Source organism: Haliotis rufescens, unplaced genomic scaffold (genome assembly GCF_023055435.1).
Source record: "Haliotis rufescens isolate VD_foot unplaced genomic scaffold, xgHalRufe1.0.p SCAF_2, whole genome shotgun sequence".
NCBI classification, from domain to species: domain Eukaryota; kingdom Metazoa; phylum Mollusca; class Gastropoda; order Lepetellida; family Haliotidae; genus Haliotis; species Haliotis rufescens.
Genome location: NW_025963890.1, coordinates 932,050 through 953,031, shown reverse-complemented (window position 1 = coordinate 953,031; position 20,982 = coordinate 932,050). Strand labels below are relative to the sequence as shown.

The 20,982-nt window shown below is 46.2% G+C and overlaps 1 protein-coding gene across 7 annotated transcripts in view; it reads left to right on the top strand.

Moving 5' to 3' along the window:
• Positions 1-20,982, top strand: part of LOC124115607 (nucleoprotein TPR-like) — an 82,678-nt gene that overhangs the window by 38,912 nt on the left and 22,784 nt on the right. For all 7 annotated transcript variants that reach the window (XM_048399467.1, XM_048399466.1, XM_048399465.1 and 4 more), the window contains exons 31-44: positions 1,848-1,945; positions 2,772-2,906; positions 3,228-3,302; positions 4,243-4,320; positions 4,698-4,808; positions 5,278-5,408; positions 7,003-7,150; positions 7,372-7,509; positions 17,395-17,579; positions 18,120-18,182; positions 18,422-18,463; positions 18,899-18,940; positions 19,224-19,302; positions 20,419-20,688. In XM_048399467.1, the coding sequence (XP_048255424.1) occupies positions 1,848-1,945; positions 2,772-2,906; positions 3,228-3,302; positions 4,243-4,320; positions 4,698-4,808; positions 5,278-5,408; positions 7,003-7,150; positions 7,372-7,509; positions 17,395-17,579; positions 18,120-18,182; positions 18,422-18,463; positions 18,899-18,940; positions 19,224-19,302; positions 20,419-20,688 (1,595 nt within the window). The remainder of the gene's footprint in view (positions 1-1,847; positions 1,946-2,771; positions 2,907-3,227; positions 3,303-4,242; positions 4,321-4,697; positions 4,809-5,277; positions 5,409-7,002; positions 7,151-7,371; positions 7,510-17,394; positions 17,580-18,119; positions 18,183-18,421; positions 18,464-18,898; positions 18,941-19,223; positions 19,303-20,418; positions 20,689-20,982) is intronic.

Genomic DNA, 20,982 nt, shown 5'->3' with positions numbered 1-20,982 from the left:
ACGGACGTATGTCTCACAGACTCATGTCTTACGGACGTATGTCTCACAGACTCATGTCTCAAGGATGTATGTCTCACAGACTCATGTCTCACGGACGTATGTCTCACGGACGTATGTCTCACAGAATCATGTCTCACGGACGTATGTCTCACGTCTCACGGACGTATGTCTCACAGACTCATGTCCCACGGACGTATGTCTCACAGACTCATGTCTTACGGACGTATGTCTCACAGACTCATGTCTTACGGACGTATGTCTCACAGACTCATGTCTCACGGACGTATGTCTCACAGACTCATGTCTCACGGTTGTGTGAATCACGAATGTTTGTCTCTCAGACTCATGTCTCATGGACGTATGTCTCACGGACGTATGTCTCACAGACGTATGTCTCACGGACGTATGTCTCACAGATGTATATCTCACAGACTCATGTCTTACGGATGTATGTCTCACAGACTCATGTCTCACAGACTCTTGTCTCAAGGACGTATGGCTTATGGACGTATGTCTCACAGACTCATGTCTTATGGACGTATGTCTCACAGACTCATGTCTTACGGACATATGTCTCACAGACTCGTGTCTCACGGACGTATGGCTTACGGACGTGTGTTTCACAGACTTTTGTCTCACAGGCGTATGGCTCACAGACTCATGTCTAACAGACTCATGTCTCAATTACGTATGTCCTACAGACTCATGTCTCACGGACGTATGTCTCACAGACTCATGTCCCACGGACGTATGTCTTATGGACGTATGTCTTACAGATGTATGTCTCACGGACGTATGTCTCAAAGACTCATGTCTCATGGGCGTATGTCTCACAGACTCATGTCTCACGGACGTATGTCTCACAGACTCATGTCCCACGGATGTATGTCTCACGGACGTATGTCTTACAGATGTATGTCTCACGGACGTATGTCTCAAAGACTCATGTCTCATGGACGTATGTCTCACAGACTCTTGTCTCACAGACTCATGTCTCAAGGACTCATGTCTCACGGACGTATGGCTCACAGACGTATGTCTCACAGACTCATGTCTTACGGACGTATGTCTCACAGACTCATGTCTCAAGGATGTATGTCTCACAGACTCATGTCTCAAGGATGTATGTCTCACAGACTCATGTCTCACGGAGGCATGGCTTACGGACGTAAGTCTCACATACTCAAGTCTCACGGACGTATGTCTCACAGACTCATGTCTCACAGACTCATGTCTCACGGACGTATGTCTCACAGACTCATGTCTCACAGACTCATGTCTCACGGACGTATGTCTCACAGACTCATGTCTCACGGACGTATGTCTCACGGACGTATGTCTCACAGACTCGTGTCTCACGGACGTATGTCTCACAGACTCATGTCTCACGGACGTATGTCTCACAGACTCATGTCTCACGGACGTATGTCTCACAGACTCATGTCTCACGGACGTATGTCTCACAGACTCATGTCTCACGGACGTATGTCTCACGGACGTATGTCTCACAGACTCGTGTCTCACGGACGTATGTCTCACAGACTCATGTCTCACGGACGTATGTCTCACAGACTCATGTCTCACGGACGTTTGTCTCACAGACTCATGTCTCACAGACTCATGTCTCACAGACGTATGTCTCACAGACTCATGTCTCACGGACGTATGTCTCACAGACGTATGTCTCACAGACTCATGTCTCACGGTTGTGTGAATCACGAATGTTTGTCTCTCAGACTCATGTCTCATGGACATATGTCTCACGGATGTATGTCTCACGGACGTATATCTCACGGTTGTGTTTCTCACGGGCGTATGTCTCACTGACTCATGTCCTCCATTTGCAGCCAAGGAGCAGCTGGAGAAGAGGATCGAAGCAATGGAGAAGGAGAGACAAGAGCTGCTCAACGAGAACATCCGCATCTCGGAGGAGAGCCATTCGCTGGTACGGAAAACTTTATGTCGGTTACTGTCCTGTCTGTACCTTGGTTAGAATAGGTCCCATTGCTAGTGCCCATCTATGGGGAACCAGGTTAAAACAGACCAACCTGTGACCCGTTGGCCAAGGAACAATGCAACTAAGGCTTGCTCCTTCTCTCGTCTGAACCGAATCGTCTATCCTCGGCATGTTGCGCATGAGGGATCATTATAAAAGAACCCGGAGGAACGATGGACATCATGCACCCTTGTGGTATAGATATGGATGGAGCACTCAATAGACTTGTAGTAGATACTGACTTAAATAGGATAATGAATCTTTGACATGAAAACTACTGATTTATTGAAATTATCACACTAGGTTCTGTGTCAAATTGATATCATTGGCTATAGTTGTTTCTCAGCACTCTCTCATACTTGTGACTTAGCTTTAAATATAGGGTGATTGCAACATTGAACAACATCCACCAACACACAGATTGATGTTACATTCCGTTAGTACAAAATGATTGAGGGACATATCAGAAAGTGGACCCATGAAGATTCCGGGTTAGAATAGGTCTTCAGCAACCCATGCTCGCCGTAAAAGGCGACTATGCTTGTCGTAAAAGGTGACTAACGGGATCGGGGGGTCAGGCTCAGTTACTTGTTTGATACATGTCATCGATCCCAATTGCATGGATCGATGCTCATGCTGTCAATCACTGGATGATCTGCTCCTGACTTGATTATTTTACAGACCGCCTTCATATAGCTGGAATATTGCTGAGAGCGGCGTTAAACAAACAAACAAAATGGAGTGGTTTGTCAGAGACCTGGTTGTACTATTTCAGAATGCCGACCTGAGGAAGCAGTTGGCAAGTCTCCAGAATGAGATGCAGGAAGCCATACAGAGACGTGAGGCTGCCATCGCTAATGAGGAGGCAGCAAAGCGGGACTACAAACAGCAGGCAGACATTGCCATGGATGTAAGACTGACCTCTTGTACAAGTACCAAGTATAATGGTGATATGTGCAGAACTGATACTTCCTTGATGTCACCTGTCTCCACCATGTGTGGTATTCCAGGGATAAGACACAGAGAATAAAACATGGTTAGCCAATTTGTGTCAAGATTCCGTGCGGAGTGTTGGTGGTACTGTATTACCACGGCAGTGGGGACATCACCTGCCCTCCATTACAGCTATAGCAAACAAATGGAACCCATTAATAAGGGCTGTTAGGTGCACCAACTTTGGAAGTCAGCCGTAGGTCTCCATCATGACTGATATCTTGTGCTTGTATTCCAGTCACAGACCAAGTACGAGAGGGAGCTGATCCTCCATGCCGCTGATGTGGAGGCCCTGACGACCTACAAGAAACGGGTGAGGAACTTGCAACACTTTCTACTCTGTTGCCCATCCCCACTGAACATTCTCCTTACAGTAGTCTTTCCACTACATCTCATCATGCTACTGTGTCAGTGATTGTGTTCTTGTGTCATGATGCCATGTCAATGATTGTCATGCTACTGTGTCAGTGATTGTGTTCTTGTGTCATGCCATGTCAGTGATTGTCGTGCTACTGTGTCAGTGATTGTGTTCTTGTGTCATGCCATGTCAGTGATTGTCGTGCTACTGTGTCAGTGATTGTGTTCTTGTGTCATGCCATGTCAGTGATTGTCATGCTACTGTGTCAGTGATTGTGTTCTTGTGTCATGCCATGTCAGTGATTGTCGTGCTACTGTGTCAGTGATTGTGTTCTTGTGTCATGCTACTGTGTCAGTGATTGTCATGCTACTGTGTCAGTGATTGTCATGCTACTGTGTCAGTGATAGTGTTCTTGTGTCATGATGCCATGTCAATGATTGTCATGCTACTGTGTCAGTGATAGTGTTCTTGTGTCATGCCATGTCAGTGATTGTCGTGCTACTGTGTCAGTGATTGTGTTCTTGTGTCATGCCATGTCAATGATTGTCATGCTACTGTGTCAGTGATTGTGTTCTTGTGTCATGCTACTGTGTCAGTGATTGTCATGCTACTGTGTCAGTGATTGTCATGCTACTGTGTCAGTGATAGTGTTCTTGTGTCATGCCATGTCAATGATTGTCATGCTACTGTGTCAGTGATAGTGTTCTTGTGTCATGATGCCATGTCAATGAGTGTCATGCTACTGTGTCAGTGATAGTGTTCTTGTGTCATGCCATGTCAGTGATTGTCGTGCTACTGTGTCAGTGATTGTGTTCTTGTGTCATGCTACTGTGTCACGCCTTCTGTGCCACTCAATGCTTATGTTTCGAGTCACTGATTGTCTTGTGTCCTACAGGTGGAAGATTTCAACAAGACGCTGTCAGTCTCACAGGAGGCGGCCAAGAAAGCTGAGCAGACCCTCAAGGAGTCCCAGGTAGAGTTCCTTCTTTCCTCCGAGTTCTGCCCCTTCAGTGCCTAGATCACTGGTTGTGGAAAGTTTAGGGCAATGGGATAAATGTGTTAACATCAGTATGTATTTAGAAATTTGGTTATTGTTTAATACAACAGCTGTTTCTGCTGTCTTTGTCCTACCATGCTACTTCGAACCCCTCTGTTCTGTAGTACCTGAGGCCATGAAGAAGCTAATCGGTCCCCGAGTTGGTTCGTCAGGCTCAGGACACAGGTTTCATTCCCTAGTTTCTACCCAATGTGAGGCTGTTTCCTTGTCTCAGCTGATACTGTTGTGTAACCTCTGTACACTGTGCCAGTGTGTTGACCATCCTTGTTGAGTGTACCGATGTGCTGTTGCAGACGTCGTGGATGGAGCAGGAGCGGATCCTGAGGGAGGAGACCAAGCTGCTGGAGAAGAGGGTGCAGGACCTCACCCAGCAGAACACGGTGCTGCACGAACAGATGCAGAAGGTAGGACTGACCAGGGTCCTTTTCTCTTTGCTTTGTACCCTTCTGAACACCTGCATCACTTCAGGCTTTCCACCAACATCAAACTGACACACTGACATGACTGAAAAATGTTCCAAAAATGTTTAACCCGGCTCTCTTCTTCCTTGACATTTCCACACTGTGAAGATATGTTTTCTAGGCTTTAACCATGCTAAGAACTGGGAGTATACATATGCCAATATGCCAATACTGGTCCTGCAGAAGTGTTGCCAGTTTGGGGTTGATCATGCTGTTAAGGTTATACATTGCACATGTCTGCAGTATTTCATTATTTTGACGGGACTCTTTTCCATGACAAAACAGTTAAATCATCTGTTCATATAAAGTTGTAGTCATATGTCTCCTCATACATCTCCTCATATGTCTCTTTATACATCTCCTAATACATCTCCTCATACGTCTCCTCATACGTCTCCTCCTGCTGCTGCAGCTGAGCGGCCAGGTGACAGCAATACAGAAGAAGGCATCAGTGGGCGTGGCTGGGAAAGCAGTGGGCGTGGCTGGGAAGGCTGTGGGTGAGGACGTGGCCAAGTCCTCAGATCAGCTGCTTGAAGTCATCAGGTAAACTACGTCAGAAAGTTACTTGCTCTACGTATTGAGAATGTACAGTTATTATGTCTCCCCCAGAATGGAGGGAGACATATTGTTTTTGGCACGGTTCCCGTCGGCGTCGGCGTCGGCGTCGGCATCGGCGTCGGCGTTCCCACCGTTTCCAGACCATAACTCAGAAACCGTTTAATATTTTTTCGCGAAACTTTCTATACACATTAACCCAGCACTGAAGTGGTGCCTTTTGCTATTTAGAGATTTTTGACATTTTTATTTTTTCTCGTTTCCATGGAGATAAGTTGAACATAGGCTCTGAATGGGAGTAAGCTTTGTTTCCGGACCATAACTCAGAAACGCTTAATATTTCAACATTGACCTCAATACAAACAAAGCGCAACCTCTTTTGCAAGAACCCTTCACGCAGCTGATTGAAGTGTCCACTACCAGGAAAGAAACTGTTATTGACCATATTTATGTCAAGGATCTTTCACATCAGAGAGCTGGTGTGGTGCCTTGCTATTACAGTTTCCATGACATCACATATGTCATTGTGTAGAAGACCTGCAGAGTCAGATACACGGGCAATTACATCACAGAGACTTTCCTTTGTGCCATATAACATTGCTACATCATTTCTGATATGTTGGGGATATTAATATATTTGTGTCCAAACTCTATTAGTACTTTAAGTGGATTTTCTACAAATACTTCAGTAACAAGAAAACTGTGCTACTTAGATGACTACACTGTCAGGTGGGTAAATGATTGAGGGATTAGTGGTGTTGATTAGACGCTGAAGTGGTGCCCATTAGTTGTTTGAAATTTCTAGGAGTTCTATTTTTGTCTCTGTTATTTAGTAATGGAGGGTGGGAATGAAGAGATGGGGTTTAACGTGAAGTAAACGAATGAATGGGGGTTAGGGGAGTTGGGGGAGACATATGTTTTTACGAGTAAAAACACTTTCTAGTTCATATTTTATGTAGTTTGATAAATGTTACATGCATCTCAAGACCCCATGAGCAGAATAGGTCCCAAGCATGTATGTCAAAATTTGGTATGGTCAGTGGATCTATTTGTGGCTGGAATGGAAGTGGGTATTGAAAGTTCCAGACAAGTACATTGACAGTTGACTTACCCAAGTACATGAGAATCAGATAGGGATGTTGTTTTCCCATCAGTTGTATGGTGTCACCATCAACCTGTTGTACCTGTGAAGATCCGGGGTAGAATAGGTCTTCAGCAACCCATGCTTGCTGTAAAAGTCGACTTTGTTTGTCGTAAGAGGCGAACAACAGGATCGGGTGGTCAGGCTCAATGACTTGGTAATGCAAGTCATCGTATCCAAGTTGCATGGATCGATGCTCATGACATCAATCACTGGATAGTCTGTTTCAGACTTGATTATTTACAGATCACCGTCATATAGCTGGAATATTCGGGATATGTCTGTCCTGAAAAGTCACGCTCTAGTACCTTGTGTTAAACTGTTGTGGTAGTTCCCCATCAGTTGTAAGGTGGCGCCAGCAACCTGATGTCTCTTCGGGATATGTCTGTCCTGAAAAGTCACGCTCTAGTACCTTGTGTTCAACTGCTGCTGTTCTTGCAGATTCCTGCGGAGAGACAAGGAGATCGCAGAGACGAAACTGGAGGTGGCCCAGGCTGAGACAACACGTGTGAATCAGAGATTCTCTCACCTGGAGAAACAGCTGGACTACGCCAACAAGACGCTCACGGAGGAGAGGACACGATCTCAGGTAGGCAGCTTAACCTGTATGGTTTTATAAAAGTTTCCTTGTCAGAGGAAAATCCTCACATCTGTGTGTGTTTGGTGGGAGTAGTTTTGGCATACATGTGTGTGTTGAAGGTGTCAGTATTCATGATTTCCTGTTCTTCTAGGTGTCTGTAGTTGAATATACTTGGTGTCCTGTATGTTGAAGTTGTCTATACAAATGTACATGGTATCCTGTGTTTGAAGGTGTCTGTCCAAACTGCTGTCCAGCATGCGGACTTGATGAGGAAGGTGGAGAACATGAACGTTTTGACAGACAGCAACAAGCTGCTGAGAGAGGAGAGAGACAAGATGCAGCAGCAGGTCACAAGTCTCGAGGCCAAGGTAAGCATATAATCGTGATACAGGGGTTCTTGAGGCCAAGGTAAGCACATGATCATGACACAGGGGTTCTTGAGGCCAGGGTTAGCACACGATCATGACACAGGGGTTCTTGAGGCCAAGGGAAGCACATGATCATGACACAGGGGTTCTTGAGGCCAGGTTTAGCACACGATCATGACACAGGGGTTCTTCAGGCCAAGGTAAGCACACGATCATGACACAGGGGTTCTTGAGGCCAAGGGAAGCACATGATCATGACACAGGGGTTCTTCAGGCCAAGGGAAGCACATGATCATGACACTGGGGTTCTTCAGGCCAAGGTAAGCACATGATCATGACACAGGGGTTCTTGAGGCCAAGGGAAGCACATGATCATGACACAGGGGTTCTTGAGGCCAAGGGAAGCACATGATCATGACACAGGGGTTCTTGAGGCCAAGTTAAGCACATGATCTTGACACAGGGGTTCTTGAGGCCAAGGTAAGCACATGATCATGACACAGGGGTTCTCGAGGCCAAGGTAGGCTCACAATCGTGAAACAGGCGGTCTCAAGGCCAAGGTAGGCTCACAATCGTGATACAGGGGTCCTTGAGGCCAAGGTAGGCTCACAATCGTGAAACAGGCCATCTTCCCGAGGCAAGAGAGTTAACTGACTTTAAAAGTCCAGTTTCCACCCTTGCCGAACTAGGCTGGAATTCCTGGGCTCGATCGTAGCGCCACCAGTGGCTATTACTAGCTATGTCCCTTCTAAACCTCTCCTGAGGACCAATTAGATTCCACCTCTTGTATCACTTGCGTTTGCTTCACACAAAATGGTGGCGCCCAGTTTGAGGGGTTGTTACACTTGCCAGGGTTGTGTTACAGTTTGAGAGGTTGTTACGCTTGCCAGGGTTGTGTTACAGTTTGAGGGGTTGTTACACTTGCCAGGGTTGTGTTACAGTTTGAGGGGTTGTTACACTTGCCGGGGTTGTGTTACAGTTTGAGGGGTTGTTACACTTGCCGGGGTTGTGTTACAGTTTGAGAGGTTGTTACGCTTGCCAGGGTTGTGTTACAGTTTGAGGGGTTGTTACACTTGCCAGGGTTGTGTTACAGTTTGAGGGGTTGTTACACTTGCCAGGGTTGTGTTACAGTTTGAGGGGTTGTTACACTTGCCAGGGTTGTGTTACAGTTTGAGGGGTTGTGTTACAGTTTGAGAGGTTGTTACACTTGCCAGGGTTGTGTTACAGTTTGAGAGGTTGTTACGCTTGCCAGGGTTGTGTTACAGTTTGAGGGGTTGTTACAGTTTGAGGGGTTGTGTTACAGTTTGAGGGGTTGTTACACTTGCCAGGGTTGTGTTACAGTTTGAGAGGTTGTTACGCTTGCCAGGGTTGTGTTACAGTTTGAGGGGTTGTTACACTTGCCAGGGTTGTGTTACAGTTTGAGGGGTTGTTACACTTGCCGGGGTTGTGTTACAGTTTGAGGGGTTGTTACACTTGCCAGGGTTGTGTTACAGTTTGAGAGGTTGTTACGCTTGCCGGGGTTGTGTTACAGTTTGAGGGGTTGTTACGCTTGCCGGGGTTGTGTTACAGTTTGAGGGGTTGTTACACTTGCCGGGGTTGTGTTACAGTTTGAGGGGTTGTTACACTTGCCAGGGTTGTGTTACAGTTTGAGGGGTTGTTACAGTTTGAGGGGTTGTGTTACAGTTTGAGGGGTTGTGTTACAGTTTGAGGGGTTGTGTTACAGTTTGAGGGGTTGTTACAGTTTGAGGGGTTGTGTTACAGTTTGAGGGGTTGTGTTACAGTTTGAGGGGTTGTTACAGTTTGAGGGGTTGTGTTACAGTTTGAGGGGTTGTTACACTTGCCGGGGTTGTGTTACAGTTTGAGGGGTTGTTACAGTTTGAGTGGTTGTGTTACAGTTTGAGGGGTTGTGTTACAGTTTGAGGGGTTGTTACACTTGCCGGGGTTGTGTTACAGTTTGAGGGGTTGTTACACTTGCCGGGGTTGTGTTACAGTTTGAGGGGTTGTTACACTTGCCGGGGTTGTGTTACAGTTTGAGGGGTTGTTACAGTTTGAGGGGTTGTGTTACAGTTTGAGGGGTTGTGTTACAGTTTGAGGGGTTGTGTTACAGTTTGAGGGGTTGTTACAGTTTGAGGGGTTGTGTTACAGTTTGAGGGGTTGTGTTACAGTTTGAGGGGTTGTGTTACAGTTTGAGGGGTTGTTACACTTGCCAGGGTTGTGTTACAGTTTGAGGGGTTGTTACACTTGCCGGGGTTGTGTTACAGTTTGAGGGGTTGTTACACTTGCCAGGGTTGTGTTACAGTTTGAGGGGTTGTTACAGTTTGAGGGGTTGTGTTACAGTTTGAGGGGTTGTGTTACAGTTTGAGGGGTTGTGTTACAGTTTGAGGGGTTGTGTTACAGTTTGAGGGGTTGTTACACTTGCCGGGGTTGTGTTACAGTTTGAGGGGTTGTTACAGTTTGAGGGGTTGTGTTACAGTTTGAGGGGTTGTTACACTTGCCGGGGTTGTGTTACAGTTTGAGGGGTTGTTACACTTGCCGGGGTTGTGTTACAGTTTGAGGGGTTGTTACAGTTTGAGGGGTTGTGTTACAGTTTGAGGGGTTGTGTTACAGTTTGAGGGGTTGTGTTACAGTTTGAGGGGTTGTGTTACAGTTTGAGGGGTTGTGTTACAGTTTGAGGGGTTGTTACACTTGCCGGGGTTGTGTTACAGTTTGAGGGGTTGTTACAGTTTGAGGGGTTGTGTTACAGTTTGAGGGGTTGTGTTACAGTTTGAGGGGTTGTGTTACAGTTTGAGGGGTTGTTACGCTTGCCAGGGTTGTGTTACAGTTTGAGGGGTTGTTACACTTGCCGGGGTTGTGTTACAGTTTGAGGGGTTGTTACAGTTTGAGGGGTTGTGTTACAGTTTGAGGGGTTGTGTTACAGTTTGAGGGGTTGTTACACTTGCCGGGGTTGTGTTACAGTTTGAGGGGTTGTTACGCTTGCCAGGGTTGTGTTACAGTTTGAGGGGTTGTTACAGTTTGAGGGGTTGTGTTACAGTTTGAGGGGTTGTTACGCTTGCCAGGGTTGTGTTACAGTTTGAGAGGTTGTTACACTTGCCAGGGTTGTGTTACAGTTTGAGGGGTTGTTACGCTTGCCAGGGTTGTGTTACAGTTTGAGGGGTTGTTACGCTTGCCAGGGTTGTGTTACAGTTTGAGGGGTTGTTACAGTTTGAGGGGTTGTGTTACAGTTTGAGGGGTTGTGTTACAGTTTGAGGGGTTGTGTTACAGTTTGAGGGGTTGTTACACTTGCCGGGGTTGTGTTACAGTTTGAGGGGTTGTTACAGTTTGAGGGGTTGTGTTACAGTTTGAGGGGTTGTGTTACAGTTTGAGGGGTTGTTACACTTGCCGGGGTTGTGTTACAGTTTGAGGGGTTGTTACGCTTGCCAGGGTTGTGTTACAGTTTGAGGGGTTGTTACAGTTTGAGGGGTTGTGTTACAGTTTGAGGGGTTGTTACGCTTGCCAGGGTTGTGTTACAGTTTGAGGGGTTGTGTTACAGTTTGAGGGGTTGTTACACTTGCCGGGGTTGTGTTACAGTTTGAGGGGTTGTTACAGTTTGAGGGGTTGTGTTACAGTTTGAGGGGTTGTTACGCTTGCCAGGGTTGTGTTACAGTTTGAGGGGTTGTGTTACAGTTTGAGGGGTTGTTACACTTGCCGGGGTTGTGTTACAGTTTGAGGGGTTGTTACAGTTTGAGGGGTTGTGTTACAGTTTGAGGGGTTGTTACACTTGCCGGGGTTGTGTTACAGTTTGAGGGGTTGTTACAGTTTGAGGGGTTGTGTTACAGTTTGAGAGGTTGTTACACTTGCCGGGGTTGTGTTACAGTTTGAGGGGTTGTTACGCTTGCCAGGGTTGTGTTACAGTTTGAGGGGTTGTTACAGTTTGAGGGGTTGTGTTACAGTTTGAGGGGTTGTTACACTTGCCGGGGTTGTGTTACAGTTTGAGGGGTTGTTACGCTTGCCAGGGTTGTGTTACAGTTTGAGGGGTTGTTACAGTTTGAGGGGTTGTGTTACAGTTTGAGAGGTTGTTACACTTGCCGGGGTTGTGTTACAGTTGGAGGGGTTGTTACACTTGCCGGGGTTGTGTTACAGTTTGAGGGGTTGTTACAGTTTGAGGGGTTGTGTTACAGTTTGAGGGGTTGTTACACTTGCCAGGGTTGTGTTACAGTTTGAGGGGTTGTTACACTTGCCAGGGTTGTGTTACAGTTTGAGGGGTTGTTACGCTTGCCGGGGTTGTGTTACAGTTTGAGGGGTTGTTACACTTGCCAGGGTTGTGTTACAGTTTGAGAGGTTGTTACACTTGCCAGGGTTGTGTTACAGTTTGAGGGGTTGTTACGCTTGCCAGGGTTGTGTTACAGTTTGAGGGGTTGTTACGCTTGCCAGGGTTGTGTTACAGTTTGAGGGGTTGTGTTACAGTTTGAGAGGTTGTTACACTTGCCAGGGTTGTGTTACAGTTTGAGAGGTTGTTACACTTGCCAGGGTTGTGTTACAGTTTGAGGGGTTGTTACACTTGCCGGGGTTGTGTTACAGTTTGAGGGGTTGTTACAGTTTGAGGGGTTGTGTTACAGTTTGAGGGGTTGTGTTACAGTTTGAGGGGTTGTGTTACAGTTTGAGGGGTTGTTACAGTTTGAGGGGTTGTGTTACAGTTTGAGGGGTTGTTACAGTTTGAGGGGTTGTGTTACAGTTTGAGGGGTTGTTACAGTTTGAGGGGTTGTGTTACAGTTTGAGGGGTTGTTACACTTGCCAGGGTTGTGTTACAGTTTGAGGGGTTGTTACACTTGCCAGGGTTGTGTTACAGTTTGAGGGGTTGTTACGCTTGCCGGGGTTGTGTTACAGTTTGAGGGGTTGTTACACTTGCCAGGGTTGTGTTACAGTTTGAGAGGTTGTTACACTTGCCAGGGTTGTGTTACAGTTTGAGGGGTTGTTACGCTTGCCAGGGTTGTGTTACAGTTTGAGGGGTTGTTACGCTTGCCAGGGTTGTGTTACAGTTTGAGGGGTTGTGTTACAGTTTGAGGGGTTGTTACACTTGCCGGGGTTGTGTTACAGTTTGAGGGGTTGTTACACTTGCCAGGGTTGTGTTACAGTTTGAGGGGTTGTTACGCTTGCCGGGGTTGTGTTACAGTTTGAGGGGTTGTTACGCTTGCCGGGGTTGTGTTACAGTTTGAGGGGTTGTTACACTTGCCGGGGTTGTGTTACAGTTTGAGGGGTTGTTACACTTGCCGGGGTTGTGTTACAGTTTGAGGGGTTGTTACGCTTGCCGGGGTTGTGTTACAGTTTGAGGGGTTGTTACACTTGCCAGGGTTGTGTTACAGTTTGAGAGGTTGTTACACTTGCCAGGGTTGTGTTACAGTTTGAGGGGTTGTTACGCTTGCCAGGGTTGTGTTACAGTTTGAGGGGTTGTTACGCTTGCCAGGGTTGTGTTACAGTTTGAGGGGTTGTTACACTTGCCAGGGTTGTGTTACAGTTTGAGGGGTTGTGTTACAGTTTGAGGGGTTGTGTTACAGTTTGAGGGGTTGTTACACTTGCCGGGGTTGTGTTACAGTTTGAGGGGTTGTTACACTTGCCAGGGTTGTGTTACAGTTTGAGGGGTTGTTACGCTTGCCGGGGTTGTGTTACAGTTTGAGGGGTTGTTACGCTTGCCGGGGTTGTGTTACAGTTTGAGGGGTTGTTACACTTGCCGGGGTTGTGTTACAGTTTGAGGGGTTGTTACACTTGCCGGGGTTGTGTTACAGTTTGAGGGGTTGTTACACTTGCCGGGGTTGTGTTACAGTTTGAGGGGTTGTTACACTTGCCGGGGTTGTGTTACAGTTTGAGAGGTTGTTACACTTGCCGGGGTTGTGTTACAGTTTGAGGGGTTGTTACACTTGCCGGGGTTGTGTTACAGTTTGAGGGGTTGTGTTACAGTTTGAGGGGTTGTGTTACAGTTTGAGGGGTTGTTACACTTGCCGGGGTTGTGTTACAGTTTGAGGGGTTGTTACAGTTTGAGGGGTTGTGTTACAGTTTGAGGGGTTGTTACACTTGCCGGGGTTGTGTTACAGTTTGAGGGGTTGTTACACTTGCCGGGGTTGTGTTACAGTTTGAGGGGTTGTTACAGTTTGAGGGGTTGTGTTACAGTTTGAGGGGTTGTGTTACAGTTTGAGGGGTTGTGTTACAGTTTGAGGGGTTGTGTTACAGTTTGAGGGGTTGTGTTACAGTTTGAGGGGTTGTTACACTTGCCGGGGTTGTGTTACAGTTTGAGGGGTTGTTACAGTTTGAGGGGTTGTGTTACAGTTTGAGGGGTTGTGTTACAGTTTGAGGGGTTGTGTTACAGTTTGAGGGGTTGTTACGCTTGCCAGGGTTGTGTTACAGTTTGAGGGGTTGTTACACTTGCCGGGGTTGTGTTACAGTTTGAGGGGTTGTTACAGTTTGAGGGGTTGTGTTACAGTTTGAGGGGTTGTGTTACAGTTTGAGGGGTTGTTACACTTGCCGGGGTTGTGTTACAGTTTGAGGGGTTGTTACGCTTGCCAGGGTTGTGTTACAGTTTGAGGGGTTGTTACAGTTTGAGGGGTTGTGTTACAGTTTGAGGGGTTGTTACGCTTGCCAGGGTTGTGTTACAGTTTGAGAGGTTGTTACACTTGCCAGGGTTGTGTTACAGTTTGAGGGGTTGTTACGCTTGCCAGGGTTGTGTTACAGTTTGAGGGGTTGTTACGCTTGCCAGGGTTGTGTTACAGTTTGAGGGGTTGTTACAGTTTGAGGGGTTGTGTTACAGTTTGAGGGGTTGTGTTACAGTTTGAGGGGTTGTGTTACAGTTTGAGGGGTTGTTACACTTGCCGGGGTTGTGTTACAGTTTGAGGGGTTGTTACAGTTTGAGGGGTTGTGTTACAGTTTGAGGGGTTGTGTTACAGTTTGAGGGGTTGTTACACTTGCCGGGGTTGTGTTACAGTTTGAGGGGTTGTTACGCTTGCCAGGGTTGTGTTACAGTTTGAGGGGTTGTTACAGTTTGAGGGGTTGTGTTACAGTTTGAGGGGTTGTTACGCTTGCCAGGGTTGTGTTACAGTTTGAGGGGTTGTGTTACAGTTTGAGGGGTTGTTACACTTGCCGGGGTTGTGTTACAGTTTGAGGGGTTGTTACAGTTTGAGGGGTTGTGTTACAGTTTGAGGGGTTGTTACGCTTGCCAGGGTTGTGTTACAGTTTGAGGGGTTGTGTTACAGTTTGAGGGGTTGTTACACTTGCCGGGGTTGTGTTACAGTTTGAGGGGTTGTTACAGTTTGAGGGGTTGTGTTACAGTTTGAGGGGTTGTTACACTTGCCGGGGTTGTGTTACAGTTTGAGGGGTTGTTACAGTTTGAGGGGTTGTGTTACAGTTTGAGAGGTTGTTACACTTGCCAGGGTTGTGTTACAGTTTGAGGGGTTGTTACGCTTGCCAGGGTTGTGTTACAGTTTGAGGGGTTGTTACAGTTTGAGGGGTTGTGTTACAGTTTGAGGGGTTGTTACACTTGCCGGGGTTGTGTTACAGTTTGAGGGGTTGTTACGCTTGCCAGGGTTGTGTTACAGTTTGAGGGGTTGTTACAGTTTGAGGGGTTGTGTTACAGTTCGAGAGGTTGTTACACTTGCCGGGGTTGTGTTACAGTTGGAGGGGTTGTTACACTTGCCGGGGTTGTGTTACAGTTTGAGGGGTTGTTACAGTTTGAGGGGTTGTGTTACAGTTTGAGGGGTTGTTACACTTGCCAGGGTTGTGTTACAGTTTGAGGGGTTGTTACACTTGCCAGGGTTGTGTTACAGTTTGAGGGGTTGTTACGCTTGCCGGGGTTGTGTTACAGTTTGAGGGGTTGTTACACTTGCCAGGGTTGTGTTACAGTTTGAGAGGTTGTTACACTTGCCAGGGTTGTGTTACAGTTTGAGGGGTTGTTACGCTTGCCAGGGTTGTGTTACAGTTTGAGGGGTTGTTACGCTTGCCAGGGTTGTGTTACAGTTTGAGGGGTTGTGTTACAGTTTGAGAGGTTGTTACACTTGCCAGGGTTGTGTTACAGTTTGAGAGGTTGTTACACTTGCCAGGGTTGTGTTACAGTTTGAGGGGTTGTTACACTTGCCGGGGTTGTGTTACAGTTTGAGGGGTTGTTACAGTTTGAGGGGTTGTGTTACAGTTTGAGGGGTTGTGTTACAGTTTGAGGGGTTGTGTTACAGTTTGAGGGGTTGTTACAGTTTGAGGGGTTGTGTTACAGTTTGAGGGGTTGTTACAGTTTGAGGGGTTGTGTTACAGTTTGAGGGGTTGTTACAGTTTGAGGGGTTGTGTTACAGTTTGAGGGGTTGTTACACTTGCCAGGGTTGTGTTACAGTTTGAGGGGTTGTTACACTTGCCAGGGTTGTGTTACAGTTTGAGGGGTTGTTACGCTTGCCGGGGTTGTGTTACAGTTTGAGGGGTTGTTACACTTGCCAGGGTTGTGTTACAGTTTGAGAGGTTGTTACACTTGCCAGGGTTGTGTTACAGTTTGAGGGGTTGTTACGCTTGCCAGGGTTGTGTTACAGTTTGAGGGGTTGTTACACTTGCCAGGGTTGTGTTACAGTTTGAGGGGTTGTGTTACAGTTTGAGGGGTTGTTACACTTGCCGGGGTTGTGTTACAGTTTGAGGGGTTGTTACACTTGCCAGGGTTGTGTTACAGTTTGAGGGGTTGTTACGCTTGCCGGGGTTGTGTTACAGTTTGAGGGGTTGTTACGCTTGCCGGGGTTGTGTTACAGTTTGAGGGGTTGTTACACTTGCCGGGGTTGTGTTACAGTTTGAGGGGTTGTTACACTTGCCGGGGTTGTGTTACAGTTTGAGGGGTTGTTACGCTTGCCGGGGTTGTGTTACAGTTTGAGGGGTTGTTACACTTGCCAGGGTTGTGTTACAGTTTGAGAGGTTGTTACACTTGCCAGGGTTGTGTTACAGTTTGAGGGGTTGTTACGCTTGCCAGGGTTGTGTTACAGTTTGAGGGGTTGTTACGCTTGCCAGGGTTGTGTTACAGTTTGAGGGGTTGTTACACTTGCCAGGGTTGTGTTACAGTTTGAGGGGTTGTGTTACAGTTTGAGGGGTTGTGTTACAGTTTGAGGGGTTGTTACACTTGCCGGGGTTGTGTTACAGTTTGAGGGGTTGTTACACTTGCCAGGGTTGTGTTACAGTTTGAGGGGTTGTTACGCTTGCCGGGGTTGTGTTACAGTTTGAGGGGTTGTTACGCTTGCCGGGGTTGTGTTACAGTTTGAGGGGTTGTTACACTTGCCGGGGTTGTGTTACAGTTTGAGGGGTTGTTACACTTGCCGGGGTTGTGTTACAGTTTGAGGGGTTGTTACACTTGCCGGGGTTGTGTTACAGTTTGAGGGGTTGTTACACTTGCCGGGGTTGTGTTACAGTTTGAGAGGTTGTTACACTTGCCGGGGTTGTGTTACAGTTTGAGGGGTTGTTACACTTGCCGGGGTTGTGTTACAGTTTGAGGGGTTGTTACACTTGCCGGGGTTGTGTTACAGTTTGAGGGGTTGTTACACTTGCCGGGGTTGTGTTACAGTTTGAGGGGTTGTTACACTTGCCAGGGTTGTGTTACAGTTTGAGAGGTTGTTACGCTTGCCGGGGTTGTGTTACAGTTTGAGGGGTTGTTACGCTTGCCAGGGTTGTGTTACAGTTTGAGGGGTTGTTACACTTGCCGGGGTTGTGTTACAGTTTGAGGGGTTGTTACACTTGCCGGGGTTGTGTTACAGTTTGAGGGGTTGTTACACTTGCCAGGGTTGTGTTACAGTTTGAGGGGTTGTGTTACAGTTTGAGGGGTTGTGTTACAGTTTGAGGGGTTGTTACACTTGCCGGGGTTGTGTTACAGTTTAAGGGGTTGTTACACTTGCCGGGGTTGTGTTACAGATCAGGAAGATGGAGAGCGACATCCAGCCCTTGCAGGCCAACCTCCGCAGTGTGCAGGCCCAGCGGGATACACTCAGTGCCGAGAAGACGGCCATACAGAACGAGGTGGAGCGGTGGAAGGGACGGACCAATCACCTCATCGAGCAGGCCAACAAGTCCGACCCAGAGGAACATCGCAGGATAGTGTAAGTGTTCTCAACACTGTCAATGCTAGAACAGAGATCTAGTGAGATTGTTATCAGCTTATTAACAACTTAGATTAATTTAAAAAAAGATGTTGAACTTTGGAAGCATTCTGAGATGAGTGATCTAACATTCCACAACACACTCTACAGAGTTGCCTTCCTTAGCATTCTGATGACAGAACACAAAATTGGAGATCCGTGAAAACCTGGGTTTTAATAGGTCTTCAGCAACCCATTCTTGCCGTAAAAGGCAACTATGTGACTAATGGGATCGGGTGGTCAGGCTCACTGACTTGGTTGATGCATGTCATCGTATCCCAATTGCATGGATCAATGCTCATGATGTAAATCACTGGATTGTCTGGTCCAGACTCAATTGTTTATTTACAGACCGCCGTCATATAGCTGGAATATTGCTAAGTGCGGGATTAAACAACAAACAAACTGATGCTGTTTGTGTGTGACTGATGCTGTTTGTGTGTGACTGATGCTGTTTGTGTGTATCCATGACTTAAGCTCTCGTGTAACGTGGTGTTGTAGGCAGGAGAGGGACAATCTGAAGCGACAGCTGGCCCTGGTGAACGAGGAACGACACAAACACAGGTTGGTGATCACCGCACATGACTAAGGGTTGAACAATACATAAGGGGACATCCTGTTAGCTGGTATCTATTTAAGAACACTTTGTGACCGTGACATTGACCTTGTGGAGCTGCCAGTTAGGCAGACAAGCTGGGATATTGAGGACAACCCGGAACATGCTGTGTCAAACCCAACTCACTCAACCACTATTAAATAAAACTATGTATAAAATATAAAACAACATTGTTTTCTCTTTTCAGGGCAGAGGTGTCTAAATTGAATGCCAACTTGTCAACTAGTCAGTAAGTGCCTCGGACTCAACTTGCATCCTAAAGATCTGGACCCCGTTCCACAAAGCGATCTTAGTACTAAGTTGGTCGTAACTCACATACTTTATCATAGGCTTACGATCAACTTAGCACTAAGATCGCTTTGTGGAACAGAGCCCTGGATATTAGAATTGGTCTTCAGAAAACATGCTTGTCGTAAAAGTTGATCAAGTGGTCAGGTTCGCACTTAGTTGATGCATGTCATCATATCCCAATTGCATGGATCGTCATGATGTCAATCAGTAGATTGTCTGGTGCAGGGTATTTACACCTTGCTGTCATAGAGCTGGAATATTGCCGAGTGCAGCGTTCAACAACAACAACAAACAAACTTAGTTTGCATGTTTTGAAATATGGACGTGTACTACATGTAGTTCACAAGCTTTACTCCCGATGTTTGTCTTGCAGGACGGAGGCAAACAGTGTCAAAACACAGCTGACTCAACTGAAGTAAGAAATTAACTCTCTATCTTTATGGTGTGAAAATTCTAGAAAAGTCCAAAATTAAGGAATGAATTAGTGAATTTTGCTGATGGCCGTAAAATGAAGTAGTGCTAACAGAAACTGATCCACTGCTTTCTTGGCGTATAGTCAACACCTGCCAGTCGTTCTCAGAGATCCATTTGGCCTTGTGTTCACGGGTAGTGTTTTGATAAGTTCATTGTATATAACTGCCACCTCATCTAATTTGTGTCTTCATTTGTGGTGTTGATGGGAGTGATCTTTCTTCCAGTGGGCAGATTGTTACCTTGAAGAAACAGAACGAGGAGAAATTGCAGGATGCTGAAGAGAAAATGAAGACAATCAACCAGGTGGGTAGGAATAGTTATCCAGGTGTGGGTTTAGAACACAAATTATACCCCACCTTTAATCTCTAGTGTCTATAATACCCTCCAGGTGGGGAACTGCTAATGGTGCCTGGTGATTATTCGCAGACAAGAATGTTATGTAGCAAAAGACTATATTGATTGTCAACTTCTTTTATCCCCCTGGCATATGATGCATGGGGACATAGTCGATGCATCGTCTGTCTGTCCATCCGTCCGTAATCATTTTGTCCTGAAGTGGTGAATATTACTATATTTGTATTTTTAGCATTTTTATTTTTCTTGATTTCCATGGAAACAATTTGAACTTTTCATGCAAACCTGGTACAAGGGCTGAAGTGATACCTTTTGTTATTTAGGAATTTTCAAAAATTTGATTTTTCCTGGTTTCCATGGAAACAAGTTAGACTTTGCTGGAAAGGAGGTAGGTGTAGGTGTAGATGTAGAACTAGAAAACTGTTCTACATTTTTCATCCAAATTTGGTACATGTATTAATCAAGTACTGAAGTGGTGCCATTTGCTATTGAGGAATATAAAAAATATTAATATTTCTTGTTTTAATGGCAACAAGTTTGACTTTGACTCTGACTCTGTTCATATTGGTGTGTTTGTCCAGACCATATCGCTAAAACTATTAGGTATTCATTCTTGAAACTGTGCACACACAAAGACCAGGTTGCCAAATGGTGCCGTTTGCTACTTGGGGGTGTATAGAATATTTATTTATTTTCGTTTCCATGGCAACAAGTTTGACTTTGACTCTGTTCATAGTGGTGTGCACCTGACATAGGAATACAAAGTTTCGAATCCCATCATCATCATGTTGGACTTAAAGTAACGGTCAGATAATTTGTTCTTTCGAATTTGTGGGGGCCAGGGGGATTTGTCATCTTCTGATGACTAATGTTTGTATTTGTAGCGATATCTGGATGTGCACTCTAGCAAATCATCAATAGTTACGTTACAAACTTCTTCTGTGCCACTCACACTTTAAGGAATAGCTAACCCAAGTGACACCATTCAGAAGAGAATATTTCACAGTGGTCGTAATGTAATTATGACAGTATGTGTCTGAAATAGAAACATATTTCTGCCTTCAGCTGAAGAAGATAGGACGCAAGTATAAGGAGCAGGCTGAGAACGTTGGTAAGGAGCTGGAGCAGGTCCAGAAGGAGATGGCCGAGCTCCGCGCCAAGTCCGCCAACCAGGAAGCAGCCCAGCCCAACATTGCTGCCATAGAACAGGCGTCGGTGGAGGCGCGGCAGAAGCTGGCCAGTGTGGAGAAGGAGCGAGACGAGCTGAAGACGCAGATGCAGCAGAGGGACACCCAAGTTGGTGAAGTGAAGGAACAGCTGCAGAAACAAACACAGGTACGTCAGTACTGCTGGCTCACCTTGCTTTCATACGGTGACTTTACTACAGTTCATTGATATGTTTGTTATAATCCCCTGTCCCCATGAAGTTGGTGGGGGATATAGAAACATGCTCCGTCCATCCGTCACATTGCGTTTCAAGAGCAGGACTCGGAAACCATAAGAGATATATTTTTCACTTATCCTGCATTACATATTGCACATTGCTCTTACTGTCGAAGTCCTAACTGGACATGAATCATGATCTAGTAGCGTCTTCAGTACTATTTTGCCAAAAATTACCCTCCTTGA